The following is a 16,313-nucleotide window of genomic DNA, read 5'->3' as shown; positions in this document are numbered from 1 at the left end:
GGGTTAGTTTCGCGAAAAACTAGTAGGTGCACAAGAGAGACTAACAGGAAACTGAATTAAGTACATTTAATTCAGTAGGCTACGCAGTTTAAAGCAGATATGCAGTTAAACAGGTAAGCAATGCAAGCAGGTGAATAGTGCAAACACGTAAGCAGTACAAGCGAATAAGGCGTGCGAGCGAGTAAGTAGTGCAAATGCGTAAGTAGTGCAAACAGTAAGCAGTTCAACGCAAGTAAGCAATGCAACTGACCAACGCAGCATACGATCCATTTGATCGTAAGCTGTGAACTACTACGCAACAAGCTTGTCCTCGCTTCTAGAACGAGGTCTCTGCATCTAATCACCACCAGGACATAGTTTGTCACTCGCTACTTCTAACCAACGCTTTGTCTTGAACGACCTTAATCTATCCTCATCTCTCAAAGTCTTACGCGGCTAACCGTCACCGGTTATTACGCACTAAGGCGTCATACCTTCTCAGAAAAGCTCACCCTTCTTTAGAAGGTCCAAAACATGATCACTAACTCAAATCGCTAACGATCTTATTCTCACACCTGAGTCAAGCATGTAATCATGCTAAAACAGAAAGCCGAAACTATGAATTCATAGTTGGCTATCACAAACAATCTCAGAAGATCATCACAGCTCACCATAACTTTTTATAGTAAGCAAAAACACAAGATCCATGTCGGATCGTTCGGTCCGAGAGATATACGACCGGACAAGGAATTACCGCCCTAGAGGGTATACCTAATCTTGGACCCTACACTTCCTCACAGGAGTTCACCGTCTTTGCGGCTACCCGTTCGTGGACAGTGTACATCCTCACAGAGATCTCTCACTCTAGCCGGGTCACCTGATCTGGGAAATGTATAACCTCACAGCGAAACCTTTGGGAGATCAGTCCCTAACAAATGTCATATCCAATGAAAATCATTGCGATACACGCATCCACACAAATGACCGCTCTCAGGGTCGATAGTCACTAATACAAACAATAAGATCAACGCCCAGATCACCTGGTCTGGGACATGTATAACCTCACAAGGAATTCCGCCCTAGATGGTATACCTGGTCTTAGACCATACACTTCCTCACAGGAGTTCACCGTTTTTGCGGCTACCCGTTCGTGGATAGTGTATATCCTCACAGAGAATCTACCACTCTAGTCGGGTACCTGGTCTTGATCATACACGCCCTCGCAAATAATCCTTTGGAGATCAGGTGCTCGACAGACACCCCACTCAGTGATACATGCATCAATAATCGACTGCTCTAAACCATTGACCGCGTCGGGGTCGGTAGCCACAATATGGGCACAAGCATGCATATCAGCAATGTACATCGTATCACTTCACATAGAAGCATAATATACGCATCGTGTTATTGCCACAAGGAATATTGCAATCCTCAAATAGGCCCTCAAAGCATGTGTAAACGACACATGAGAACGCGCAAATATGGCAATTCAGTTGATTCTATAAGCAAAGAGTAACTAACTCTACCCGTCAGCCAAACAAAACAACTGAATAAGACAAACACTCATAACAATGCTCGTAAAACATATAATTACCATAAAATGGCTCAGTCCATGAACAAGTAATTAAATTAATAGTAAGGCATAAACCATTACATCACAAGCCATTTAATAGCAATCATACGGCAACAGTTATATCACAATATGTAAGCAACTTATAAGACAAGCGACCACATCAATCCTAGTTGCCACCAGTTCGTAGATTACGAGCTGTATACAATCACATCAATCATAAGAGATGCAAGCCAACAAGAGCTACGCTACAATAAGCACCAAACAGTTCGACCAAGGGATAAAGCAAGTCACATGATAATATGTAGCAACTGGCATAATGCTACTATTATAAGTATTTAACCAGAGAAGCTCCTTATTACTCCGCAAAGAACTGTGTAAGCAGTTTAACCAACTAGAGTAACGCCTTGACAGGCGTGCACAACTCAACGAGTAGCATACTGAACTATCGAGCAAGCAAGCGAATTAGTAGTGCAAGCGAAGCAGTAGTGCAAGCAAATTAATAGTGCAAGAGAAACAGTAGTGCAAGCGAATCTCACGACTCAACGACCAGTGTGAACAGACCTTATGTTTCGATAATTACGAACCTGCGGGTACGCGCAGGCAAAACGTAGAACCAACTGAAACTAGTTCGGGCGTCTGTTATTCTATGTATTTTCAATAACCCGAATAGCTAGTTGAGTTCGCTCCAAAGGGACGGCTTTAGCCGAGAGAGGATTCCCCAAAGGAGGTTGTGCCACGAACGCATCCAACTTCTGCAGAAGTGTTTAGCTAACTAATGTAGCCCCTTTCTCCTAACTCCAATGACTGGGGAGGCCGGATCGTTGCCCGTAGGGTGGTTGTTAACAACCTGTACATTGGAGTTTGTACCGCTCTGTCCTCTCCCTTGACGGACACAAAGAAGCGAATAGGTACGTTAGGGGTTGCTTAACTAACGACCCATTCTATGTTGTGGTATTTAAACCACTCGAGCATCTTGCATGTGAAGGCGAATGTGAGGCCATTTATGTGATTACAACATTTTACATTTAGCGTTGTTCGAGGTCGCACGACCATCTCATCCGATCATCGCAGTACTAGACGTGTCGTGCACGACTACAAGTACTCTAGGATGAAAGGGGTATAGCTCCTCAATAGAAGCTTCAACAAGAGTGTTTCACAAAGATGTAAAGTTTATCAATTTTACCTTATCTTTTGAAACAACAGTACCTTGTGCCAACATTATGCATGTGATTATCTCGAATCACATCCGCTATCGGGGTATCTACATGTCTCGCATGACTCGATACCGACCTCGATAGACGGGATACGGGTTTCTCAACAGAACACCCGCTAAGAAGTTCGCTCGAACCTCCAATTCGAGATCACCCGAGATATGCCAAAAAGGCGAGCAGAACCAGCCAGTCACATCCTTTCAAATGCTTCGATTTGGAGCAGTCTTTGATGTTTTTGCGCAGCTCCCTAAAATCTCAAGTCGACTCTGAAGGACTGCGCACACGAAGAGCCAGGATCCTTATGAGGTATCCCTCTCCTTAGACGAAGGTGTATCGCCTGCTCCCGACTGAACTCTTGTCGCAAGAGGAAGTGATAGATGTCTCTTGCATCCTCCACGAGGATGCCTCAAACGCGTATGCAATGAGCGAATACCTGAGCGTCATCTACAATAGCAAGGCAGTAACAACACATATGCAAAAGCAAGAGCATATCGCAAAGCGCGACGACAAAGTAAAGGTCGTAAGCAGGAGTGCAACGCAGAACCTTTGCGTGATACACGACGGTGAAGTAAAGGACAAGGATCGCGAAACTGCGTCCTTGAGTTAAATGTCACTCGTATAAATATATATGATATATATATGCATATATATTTATTTGATTGTCCTTTTTAGTTAATTAAACTTAATTCAATTGTCCAAGTCTTCTGTGCAATCTTCTCCTACCTTTGAGAGTTGCAAGCTTGTTGCCGTCCGCGAATGTACGCGATTGGCGGCTCGGGTCGCGGAGCGCGAGCGGGACCCGTCGTACGAGCTGCAAAAGTAACGATCTTAGCAAGCTAATATCAAAATAGAAAGTCAGGGGCACTATCGTCGTCCTGACGTAAAGAAGCAAAAGCAGGGGCATCGTGCACATACGCACCTGCTATAAGCGCAAGGAGCAGGGGCAAGGCCACGAGCCCCTGCTGTCAGCAAACAACGGGGAGGCAGGAGGGTTGCGCCTCTGCCCTCCGAAAGCAAGGGTAGGCAGGGTTGCGCCCCTGCCTTACGAAGGCAACGAGGGAGGCTGAGGCATCGCCCTGCTTGCCAGAAGAGCAAAGAGGCAGTAAGATCAAGGCAGAGGGGCGAAACCCCCTACCGAAAAACAAACAAGGTGCAGGGGGCAATGGTCCCCGCCAACCTTGAAGAAATGCGAGGCAGGGTCCAATGACCCTTACTGCCGAAGAACAGATGCAGGGGGCGTCGCCCCTGTCGACAAAAGACAGGCAGGGCTCCAGCCCCTGCCGACCTCCCAGAAACGACAGGCAGGGGCTTTAGCCCCTGCCGATCCAAAAGTTTCAGGCGACAGGGTCAATGCCCCTGTCGTCCTATCCAAAGACGTTCGGTAGGGGCCACAGCCCCTACCGGCCAGCGATAACAGAGAGAGAGTGAGAGGCAAGGGCTGGAAACCCCTGTGAGTCGATCAACAACAGGCGGCAGGGGGCATCACCCCCTGCCAACCAGTCGGACACATGCGACAGGAGGCGTCGCCCCTGCCAGCCTGCCGACCGAAAAGAAGGAGAGAAGAAGCCGATGGTGCAGGGAGGGGGCTCGACCCCTCCCCTGACCAAAAGAGGCAGCAGGGAGGGCTCGACCCTCCCCTGCCGTCAAAGGTAGCAGGGAGGGTTCGACCCTCCCCTATTGTCATGAGACGCAGGGAGCAGGGAGGAGGGGCTCGACCCCTCCCCTGCCGTAACAGAAGCAGGGAGGGGTCGTGCCCCTCCACAGAGGGAACAGAGAGGAGAGACTGAGAGCGAAAAGAGGGGCGTACCTAGTGGTCGCCGGCGGCGGCAGCGGCGGCGTCGGAGGGAGGTCGCTGACGGCTGCCGTCGATGCCTACAGTAACCGAGACAAGGGTGGTGGCCGGCGGCGAGTTGTCAGCGTCGGTGGCCACATGGGGAACAGAGACGGGAGAGGAAAGGGAGAGAGTCGGGAAGAGACGACAGGGCGAGAGGGGGAAGGAGGTTTCCAGAACCTCCTCCCTCAGTCGCTGCGTGCTTTTAAAAGCACGCAGCCGACTGATTTACCCGGGTCGGATCCGGGCCCGGATCCAAACTTTTTTTTTCTCCCGATTATTACAAAAACACTTTGTAAACCACTTTGCAAACTAATGAAACTTTCTTTTCAAAAGTTGACATTTCTTTTTTCATAAAACTTTTGAAAAACACTTTATTTTAAAACGATTGATTCACAATCCCAACGAAAGTCCGAAGGGCTACTTAAATCCCAATTTTAGTTGAGCTGATAGAATCCCTTCGTACTTCAAATGGGTCAATAACACTAGCGGTGGTGGGCTCCACCACCAATTAGATATCCAACACTGGTCAATACATTGTTTTTTATTACATGCATGTTGACACCCAATTGTCTGAGGTGTCAACCTATTTAACCTAAGACCATTTTTCCAAATGTAATTGCTTCACAATTACCTTTACCAGTTTGAAGATGCAAACACTAATAAATAATCTCTAGCCCATTAACATAACTTCAATTCAAGAAAGAAGCAACAGGATTAACCAAGTAGCATTAAAGACTTACATTGTAAACTTAGCATACAAACCTTTTTCCTAGTGAACAAAACCCATCACTACTATTCAAAAGGATCCCACTGAAATTCTAGCATTCATAAGCCTAGAACTTACAATCCTGCCTCATTGTTTTAGCACTATAAAGAATGATAGCATACTCACAGTTAATATCCCCACCAACAGTAAAATAGCAATGCAAGCTGTTCACAAGCTTCAGACAATCTACAGTCTTGGTTGCTGCTGTCAGAGCCTGCAAAACATATCACCGGAACTAAATTTGTTAATACATCATATAGTGTATGTGGCAACACCTGATCAACTACATCAAATAAATTAATCTGAAAATTAGCTTCAAGAAGATGCTTCCAAGATCTTATAAAATCCATAAACAGAGCTGGTCTATTATTTGCAGACCATTTACACTTTTACTATTTTCTGTACGCAGAAGATTCAATATATTTTTCTATACCTGCTAAATATGCCCTCATAATGACTTATGCACAGGTTTCCCTTTTTTATTGCCCAATAGAGAAGTTTTTTCACCAAAAAACTAAAATAATTAACCTCTTCTTCTTAAATTTTGCTCCCAATCATAAACATATATATCATTAATTATCAAAGCATACTTTTACACCTGGTTGTTACATGTAGAAGGTTCAAGTTTTTTTTGTTTGGTCGTGGTGGGGGGTGGGTGGATCGGACTAGCAAGCTGGGTCAGGCAAACCCCTGCCAGAGTACAAAATATATAAAGGCATTATAAACTTTTAGGATCCGGGAACCACTCAAGCGGTATATCTTTCCAAATCCTGCTATTGTCCAAAACACTTTACCTGGCCAAGCACTGATGCAGATAATTACAAACTTTGTCACAAGGGAAGCTCCGTGCAATCTGGTTGCCTTTTACCTCCCAGTAAACCATTTATTCTGGATACCACCTATGAGAGTCTCAGCAAGGGGGAAATGTTAAATTTTCCATAGGTAGTTTGAGGAGATATCAATCCTGAAAATCTCACTCTTAAAAGAACAGTTAGATAAATTTGCCAAAGGAAATTTGAGTGTTGTGGAAACCTTGAACTAAAATCTATTACAGATCAGTTAGCTGCAGTCAATCTCCTCTACATCAAATGGTGACATGCATGCAATCTATGACAAGGGTTTGTACTGGAGTACAATATGTTTGTGACTGTGCATATTAATAAGATTCTCGTCATACACAATTAATGTATTGTGCATTGTGCTATTTGAACATGAAATTATTGTTAAATATTGTAACTTTTATGTATATAGGGAAAATATTTGCTACTAAGGTAAGGAACTAATGAGCTAGAAATCATAGGTGCAAGTTGTATCGTCTCAATCTAATCACATAGATGTGTTCAGCATAGTTTTTTTGCTAAGGATCAAGCCTTGGATTGTGTGTTTCATGTAAAAATGTTATATTTGAGTTATGAAATTTTGGCACATTGTGGGCCGTTGATTTTTGGACCCCTTTAAGAACCAAAGTACTTGTCACATAAAGGGAATTTGAAGACTTTCTTTCTTGGATATCATTTCATTACATGGTATCAGAACATATAGGCTCTTGATCCTTGTGGTGGACCATTGTGGTGCTCGTGTGATCGTGATCATGATCGTGCATTTTTGTGCCCAGAGTGCTCATATGATCGTGTTGATTGAAAAGCTCAAGTGTTTGTGGTGATCTTGATATCGTGCACATCTCCTTCTCTGTCTTTCCTCGCTTTTCTTTTCTCTCACTCTTCTCTCATGGACATGGATGACAAGGAAGTAATCAACTTCCTCCCATACAAACTCAACTCTTCCAATTATGTGGTGAGGTCTAACTCTATGAAACATCACATATGTGGAAAAGGTTTGTAGGGATTTGTTGATGGTTCCGAAAAGGCACCTCAACTAATTCTCACAAAAATAGAGAATGACAATACCATGCAACAAAGGGATGAAAAAGACAAGTCTACTGCGAAATACAACAAAAATGGAAGGACTGGAAGATGGGTCATTCAAAGGTTATGACACGTCTTATCAATAATGTGGAAGTCTCAATATGCTCAAATCTTGTCAAAGTTGATTATACTAATCAAGCATGGAACTTCCTCAAAAGAATGTTCTCTCTAAGGGATATCGATCATATATTTTAGCTTCAAAATAAGATGTGGATCATGCAACAAGGGGAGATGACTGTGAGAGCATACTATGGTACTTTCTCCCAACTTTGGGACAAGCTTTCGATGTTGGAGCCTAAGTGGCATTGCTCTCTAGATATTGAACTTTGTTGAAAGCAAATAAAGCCAAAGCAATTTTTTTAATTCATCAATGGTCTTCGTGTTAATTACTATGATAGATATGTATATACATACATACATATATATATAGACATTGTGTGCATATATTGGTACATATATATATATAGACATTATGTGTGTACATATTGGTACATATATATGCATATATATTCTTTATTCTTATGTCATGCATGTAATAGGTCATGCCCTTTAAGGGCACTATTGTCTTTTCCGTTGTGTAATAGGACCTGCCCATTAGGGGTAGTTTTGTCTATTCTTTCTTGTTTCTTTTTCTTTTTTTCTTTTTTGTACTTCTAGCCTTTGGGACTAGCCCAATGGCCAGTTGGACTAGCCTCTTGCTCTCCTCTACTTCTATACATATGGGATCTCTCCTATTGGGTGCTTCACGCTTTTCTTAAGCATTCAAAGATAAATAAAACGAAAAATGACCATACTATACAACAAAAATGATGTGTTTCCCAACCTACAAATTTTTAAAGTCAGCCTATGTCCAAAACCACAACTTTCGGCTGTAAAAGGACCTTTTCACCTTTCACACATGCGAATTTCCTCCAGATATGTGAACTTTCACTCAAATATTCCAATGAGAATTTCCTCCTTTATTTGCGAATTTCCTCTCAGATATGCAAATTTTCTCTCATACATTCGCAAATTTCCTCTCAAAATATGAGAATATGCAAATGTCCTCCCAAATATGTAATATTTTTCCCAAAATATGTGAATGTCATACTGTATTTTGCAATTTCCCCCCAAAATGCACGCTTTTGAAGTGACACTAAAGGCTTTAGTGGTGCTTTTGAAGTGTCACTAAAGGTCCATAGCGCTTTTGAAGTGTCGCTAAATGTCCATCGTGCTTTTGAAGTGTCGCTAAAGGATTTAGTAGTGCTTTTAAAGTGTCGCTAAATGTCAATCGTGCTTTTAAAGTGTCGCTAAATGTCCATCGCGCTTTTGAAGTGTTAGTTTTTTCAACGAACTCCTTTTACTAAAAATCGCATAAGGGGCACAAGCAGGACGTTCACAAATGTATGAAGACATTCACGTGTGAAGGTCAAGACATTCACAAATATGGAAGCATGCAGGAGGACATTCGCAAATGTGGGAGGAAAATCGTATATTTGGGAGAAAATTTGCATATTAGAATATTTGAGAGGAAAGTTTGTATATCAGAGGAATCTCGCATGTGCAAAGGGTGAAAAGGTCCCTTTACAGCCAAAAAGTTGAAATTTTGGACAGAGATGGATTTTTTAAAATTGTATTTTTTTTTTGGAAAATGCGACATTTTTGTTTTACAGTGCGGTCATTTTTTGTAAATAAAATGTTTTTTTATAGTATAGCCCTTTAATGGATCGTGCTTGCCTTACTCTTTGTGAGTTTGCATCTTGCCCATAAGTGGCATATTGTACTTGTGCACACTTGTGTATTTTTTTAACCCTTAGAGGCATCTATTTATGCACTTTTTTTTGTTTCATTACATGATATCAGAACCTTGAGCTCTTGGAGTTTGTGGGTTCGTGATCGTGCTCATAGAAAGTGTGTTGGAGATTCGTGAGCTCGTGTGAAAGCCACTTGGTGGAACCTTTATCATCTAATCATATCTTATTCTCTTATCCCATCTTCTTATTCTTCTCTTCTCATTCCAATAGCCGACAAAGAAGTGATTATCATTGTTCCCATCAAGTTTGATGGAAGAAACTACATGTAAAACCCGAGAAATTCAATATATATATATTTGGATCCGACCGGATCCAGACCTGGCACCCCCTCCCCGTGTTTTCTATTTAAACACGCAGGGGGGGGCACCCCCCTCCTTCTCTCTCCCTGAAGCTTTCCCCCCCCCACTCACTCATCTCTCTTCCTCCTTTGCCAGACATCTTCGCCAGAGCAGTCGACCGGAGATACGTGACCCCTTAGGTATGCATCTCCCTGCTCTCTCTCTCTCTCTCTCTCTCTCTCTCTCTCTCTCTCTCTCTCTCTCTCTCTCTCTCTCTCTCTCTCTCTCTCTCTCTCTCTCTCTCTCTGTTCTCATTTAACAGGAGAGGGGTGCCGCCCGTCCATGCTCTCCTTTTTATCGACAGGCAGGGGGCGACGTCATCGGCCTTTTCATTTTCCAGGCAGCGGGCAGGGGATGATGCCCCCATGCCTCCTCCCTTTTCGACCAGAGGGCAGGGGCGTAGCCCCTTCCTTCCCTCCCTTTCCGGCTAATAGGCAGGGGGGGCTCCTCCTCCTTTTCCTGTTTTTCGGCCAACAGGCAAGGGGGGCGACGACCCCCTTGTCTGTCTCTTTTTTTTGCGACCAGAGGGCAGCGATTTTCTCTTTTTTTGGAATGTCTGACTACACCCCAAGGGTAGCCCTAGGACGGAAAAAGCTCCTAATAAAGCCTCTAGCTCTACCTCATGGTCCTCCTCTCGAATAACTCCATCCTTCTCTTCTTTTTGTACCCACGGTGGCAGCCGTGGCACTACTACTAGCACCAGCCACACTTTTTCGCTTCGTTGTAGAACTTCCTACTTTGAATCCTATGCTATGGGTTGTAGGATCAAAAGTAGGGAGCTCATCTTCGTAATACATATCCTTTCAGGGCTCCACATACCCTATTTATGCCTCATTCATCTCTTCTTGTCTTTTTCCTCTCAAATCATCAAGTAATTGCTAGTATTGTCATTTTACGACATCTGGCAATTTTCTAGACATGCATGCATGCACATTATGATGTGTCCCGACTAAATAATGCTTCAACCAAGAGATACCACTCGAAAAACTATTTTAGCAATAGTTGCATTTGATTTTTAATCGGTTTTCACTCGTTACTTGAGTGCACCATTGTTATGCCAGATCTTCTGATGCCATGTTTCCCAAAAAATACTCAATAACAAGCAAAGAACAAAGATTTTTTACCTTAACCCACTTCTTTGAGTGGAAAAATCAGTGGAAATGCACTCTTGAGAAAATCACAAAATCCCTCTCCCTTACACATGAATCGACCCCCAAATCGATCTCATAGAACCTAGGATGCGTGGGTTGTCTTCTAATTGCTTCTAAACATATGGAGAACTCAACCCTCAAAAGACCTTTTAAATCCAAATTAAAAAAAATAGACCTTTCAAGTCTTTTTAAATATGCCAGACCCGTCTGGTAGTATATCATATGATATGGGTCGATACACAGGTTTATCGTACAATACACACTCATATTGTAATACAAGTGTGTATCATATCATAAACCGCAAAAGTAATGATATATATCATACCATACCGTATGATACAGCATGATATAGACAACCTTGGTTCATACAACAAGTCAGTTTCAGCATGCACCTACCTTTGTTCATATGAGTGCAGTGTTGTGTATAGTGCGATATATCAAAAATTCCATCAACAAAGGGCATTTTTTGTCATCTACCTCAACTTTAAATTTAATTACTTATAACGATTCTAATTGGGGTGATGTAAATAACATTTGCTCAACCACTGGTTTTTGTGTTTTTGTAGGTGATTCCTTAATTTCGTGAAAGAGCAAAAAGCAACAAAAGTTATCACTATCGTCAACCGAAGAAGAGTATCAAGCTATGGCATCTACTACTTCGGAGCTTGTGTGGTTGATACAACTATTGAAGGGCATGAGAAGTCATTTGATAGAGCCATTCGAGTTGTGTTGCAACAACAAAAGTGTGATCTTGGGCAATCACACATTTTATGAGAGGACTAAACATATCAAAATGGATTGTGATTATATTCGCAAAGAGTTATTGAGGAAGACTATATCTTTACCCTATGTGATTTCAAAGCATCAATTGGCAGATTCTTCACCAAGGATTTTCTCCTAGATTTCAATTTTTCCTATGCAAACTATTGGAGGACATGGGAGTTCATTTGATAGAGTCATCCAAGTTGTGTTGTGACAACAAAAGTGTGATCTACATAGCAGACAATCACACATTATCAAAATAGATTGTCATTGTATTCGAGAAGAGTTCTTGAAGAAGACTATCTTTACCCTATGTGAATTCAAAGCATCAATTGGCAGATTTTTTCACCAAGGTTTTTTCTTCTCATAGATTTCAATTTCTCTTTATCAAACTTTAGGTAGTGACACTGTAAGTTTGAGGGGTGGTGGTAAACATTGTATCTTTATATATATATATAAAATCATTTTTATATATATTTTCTTTAGTAGAATGTATCTAGTTACATACATATTTTTGTATTTCTTTTGTTTTTCTTTTTCTCATTGCTTTTTGTAATTAAATTAGCAAGGTTGATTAGCCATTGGACTAGTCTAACGGCTAGTCTTCTTTGGCTCTCTTGTATTTAAATGGAATCTCCCCATTTCATTTCTTATGCATTCTTCTTGATGCATTAACATTAGTAAAATTATTTAATATTGTGTGTTCTCTCTTGTGAGTGCTTTGTTGCACTTGTGTGCTCGCCCATAAGTGGCATTTGAAGACTTTCTTTCTTGGATGTCATTCCATTACAGTTATTTACTCGCACAAAGAAGACACTCAGCCACATTATGGCATGTTTCTTTTTGTTCTATGCTGCCATCCTAGGGGTGTTGTATCTCATGGGGGTTGACGAAATAATGCAAGACATGAAAGAGGACACCTACCTACACCAGCACCAATTCAACACTTAGTGGAGGCTTTGTCACTTGCTAGATGTGTGTCCAACAAGAGGACACTAGCTAGAACTACTACTACAGATAATGTGCTGGCCTACAAACCATCAACTTTGCTAGTTTCAGTCAGAGTTACCGAAAACGCCTATGGTATAGGGGAAGCGCGCTTCCTCGAGACGCGTTTCGGAAGCGCGAAACGTGGCACTTCCGAAATGCGTGGGGAAGCGCATATTCAATTCAGGAAGCGCGTCCCTCTTTAAAGGGGTACGTGTTTCCCTTTAAAGGGGGACGTGTTTCCCTTTAAAAGGGGACGCGTACCCCAATAAAAGAAGATGCGTACCCCAATAAAGGGGGATGCGTTTCGGATGCTTAATTTGGAAAGACAAATTTTCCCTTTTAAAAAAAAATTAACACGTGAATCTGTTTCTTACTAAGGCTAAAATGGGTATTTTATAAAACCCGTGAAAAAACAAAATCGAAAGGGCCTTAGGGTTTTGTTTTTTCACGCATCATCCGACTCCTCTCTCTCTCTCTCTCTCTCTCATTTTCGGCGACCTCTGAGTTTCGAGTTCCGGCGACCTCAAAAAATTTCGGCGATTAATCCTTTTAGGTACGCTCACTCTCTCTCTATCTCTTCTCTCACCCTCTCTCTCTCACTTTCTCTCTCACACATATGTGCATGCGTAGGCAATCAGACATATGGCAATGTGTGTATGCAGACTTTGCACATGCTTCCATTTGTGTTCATGGACGTGAATGTTTATACTTGCTTTGTGAAGTGGATGATGATAAAATGGATCAAATGTGTTGGTCTTGCAGTAGCTTTATCGATTGGCAAGGCTACTCTTGTGGCAAAATCTGTCACAATCAGAAAAAAATTCTTCGGGGGGGGGGGGGGGGGGGCGCTGCCTCCCTATAACCCCCCGCCAGGGGCGGCCCGCCCCTGGACCCCCCTAACTGCAAGGGCAAAAACTCTGAATCAACTGTGGAGGAGATTGCCATCACAGGTGGTCCTACGAGGAATCTTGTTGCCATGGCTGTAGCTGTCATTCGTTTCCGACATGCTGCTACCTTGGGCTGAGATGCCATAAAAAAACCTGCCAGCACATGCTCTCAAATAATGATTGAACTGAGATGGATCTTATGCTCGTGAACTGAGATGTCTGTAGCTTTTTCATCACCATCACTAAAACAAGTCTTGCATTGATCTTTCTTGAATTTGTGGCATTGCTCATCTTTGATTCCATCTGATTATGTGCTATTTGATCATCAATTTCACCTTTAGAAGAATACAATCACATAATAATGTGAATAATCTATGTACACAGAAGAAAGTGGACTCATGATATTGCGAAAATACAACTTGATGATGATGTATAGTTGTTGCAATCATGATCTTGCCTTTTGCTTGTGGTTAGCAGTAGAATGTTTTTTTCTCTTTTCTTTTTCCTACATCAGTCACAAACTCACACACAAGCCAACTTTCTACAAGTAGGTTTGTTTTTTTCCTTTGTTTAAAGCATAGTCACTTATATTAGTCTCTGGACATTATAAATTTGTGAATAATCTTGGGAAATTTCACTTTAAATTTGAAGGAATATGAAATATAACATAAAAAGTAAGACGAGATTTTTCTTTTGGCAAAAGATAAAGAAAGAAGAAGTGTTTAAAATGTATGTGATAAAATAAAAATACATAATTACATTTTCGCTTCTCTTTCGAATCTTATTCGCTTCCCTTTTGCTTCTCATTTGAATCCTATGTCGCTTCCTTCTTCGCTTCTTAGGTCGCTTCCGGTTCGCTTCCTAGGTCGCTTCTGAGACGCTTCCCGGTTCGCTCCTAAGTCGTCCCGCGCTTCTTGCTTCCTAAAATTTTATAAATGCCTCGTTTCCCGCTTCCCGCTTCCCGCTTCCGCTTCCCGTATCGCTTCCCTCTCCCGCTTCCTCGACTGGCAACTCTGGTTTCAGTGCATTTTTGTGCTTTGGCAGTTGTCCCATTACGAGGTAATCAAATAGCAGCACTTGTGCAGCTGCACTCGCAGCCTTATGCAGCCACAGTGTCTAGTGCTCATGATCGTGATGGTTTTAGCACAGATCTTAGCGTACTGATTATATAACGTAATTGTATCTGAAATCCATGAGCAGAAAATATGCACGTGCAGTCAACACCTAGTAGATCAAGTCTGGATCTGTGGTATTTAGACTCAAAGGCACACCTCATGTTCCACCTTATTGTATGTTAGAAAAGTAGTCACCAGTGATGGAAAAGTGATCACATCATACATGTAGAGATAGTAGTTATTCCCACTAATCAGGTACTCTTTATTTGTCAGATACATTGCCTGTTCCTAACAACAAAAGACTGTTGCAACTATATGGCAAAACCAACTATTAAGTCTCTCTGTCATCTATTTCTAGAAAGAAACTCACACAAAGTGGATATTTGGTGCACGTAGAAATATGTGGAGATTGGTATATTCTGAATGAAGCATGGGGAGTGTTGCCTCTAATTTTTTCTTTTTAATTGCTCCTATCTAGTGTAAAGAAAGCAAATAATGACACCAAAATTCAGGATTTCTAGATGTTTCTTATTCCTCTCCATGATAAGATTCAGCATTCTCCTTTTCTTTGTTCACATTTTAGAGTTTGTAAAAAGTCATGAACTTCCATTTGATTATTCAAATAAAAGAGTCACATTTCTTTTTGAGTTAGCACTTGAATGTGAAGGGGGCCAACCCCAATTATGTTTATATCAAAGTCTCATTACTATATTATCTTTTGTTGATGATTTTACTAATTTTCTTTGATATGTTTCCTAAAAAATAGGTGTCCTTTTATCTCCTAAAGATTCAAGGACGTTTCCAATGATTTTACAAAATCATCACCCAAGGTAATGGTTATACAGCATGAAACATCCTACTCAAAACATCAACTCGAAATGGTGTTCTTGAAAGAAAACATCACCATATTTCCGAGATAGCCTTGCCTAAGATGCATGAGTCAAAGTTGTGGCTAGATTTATGGACCAAGGCATTTCATACGGATACAGCAGTGTGTCTAATGAACCATATGTCACAGTTTCGAACGGGAAATCACCTTATTACATTTTATATAAGCAGCAGCCTTTACTCATTGTTGTGTGCTTTTGGCTGCAAGTATTTTGTTCATGTACACAAATTCACTATGTAATATAGAAAAAATATATATTTATTGAGGGGAAAATCCACCGGTTCAAGTGGTGGGACCCAGGAGAGACTGACACTTTGACGTATGGCCCACCCCCAAACAGTTAAAAACCCCTTGTCTTCCCCCCTTGCCCACCAAGGAGCCTGCTGCTTTGTCCATAAGGCAAGCCACACACCCTGAGTATCGAATTCATGGCAGCCTTCAACTTCAATGCCTTAAGCCGACCCACCTAGCCAGATGTGTGGAGCCCTTGTGGGTCAGCTAATACAGATGAAAAAAAATTACTAGATGAATAAATGAGATATCCAAAGAATGAAAGTGTTTATCGTAAAAGTTGCAAGTAAACAAAAAGGAAGATTCAACAAAAACAGCCAGAAGAACAGAGAAACCAAACAAAGAAAATTAAGCCTATTTTCTTAAAAAGGAATTCCATTTTATGCTGTAACAAAAAGGGAGAGAGAGGGAGAGAGGGGGAAGACACATTATGCAAACTACTAACAAAAGAAATAAATCATAGTCACCGATATTGGAGATATTTTGAAAATATCCCGAGAAATTCTAAGAAAATTAACATAGCCGATAATATTGGGAAAATCTTGCAATATTTTCAAAATATAGCTAAAATGAAAATATCGTGATATTATCATGATACTGTAATAAACGACAAAAAAAAGGCTTGGATTCGGGTCGGATCTGGACCCGACGCGGACCCGAAAGGGAGGCACCGCCTCCCATGTCTTTTGAAGACAGCGAGGCAGGGGTTTCAAAGAGAACCCCCACCCCCCTTCTTCCTCTCTCGTCTCTCTCTCCTTCTCGTCGCTTTCCTCGACCGCCATCGTCGGCAAGCACAGCCACCGGCGACA

At 41.7% G+C, this 16,313-nt stretch overlaps 1 protein-coding gene across 4 annotated transcripts in view; it reads right to left on the bottom strand.

Annotated features, from left to right (window-relative positions):
* LOC149818967 (acyl-CoA thioesterase II) overlaps positions 1–16,313 on the bottom strand; it is a 173,817-nt gene that overhangs the window by 109,259 nt on the left and 48,245 nt on the right. For all 4 annotated transcript variants that reach the window (XR_016427221.1, XR_016427220.1, XM_089984881.1 and 1 more), the window contains exon 8: positions 5,490–5,577. Coding sequence is in view for 2 of the 4 variants with exons in the window: in XM_089984881.1 (XP_089841007.1) it covers positions 5,490–5,577 (88 nt within the window). In the remaining 2 variants the exon portion in view is untranslated. The remainder of the gene's footprint in view (positions 1–5,489; positions 5,578–16,313) is intronic.

The sequence above is a fragment of the Nuphar pumila genome, chromosome 13 (genome assembly GCF_984573655.1).
Source record: "Nuphar pumila chromosome 13, dmNupPumi1.hap1.1, whole genome shotgun sequence".
Taxonomy (NCBI): Eukaryota; Viridiplantae; Streptophyta; class Magnoliopsida; order Nymphaeales; family Nymphaeaceae; genus Nuphar; species Nuphar pumila.
This window is presented reverse-complemented; position numbering and strand designations above follow the sequence as displayed.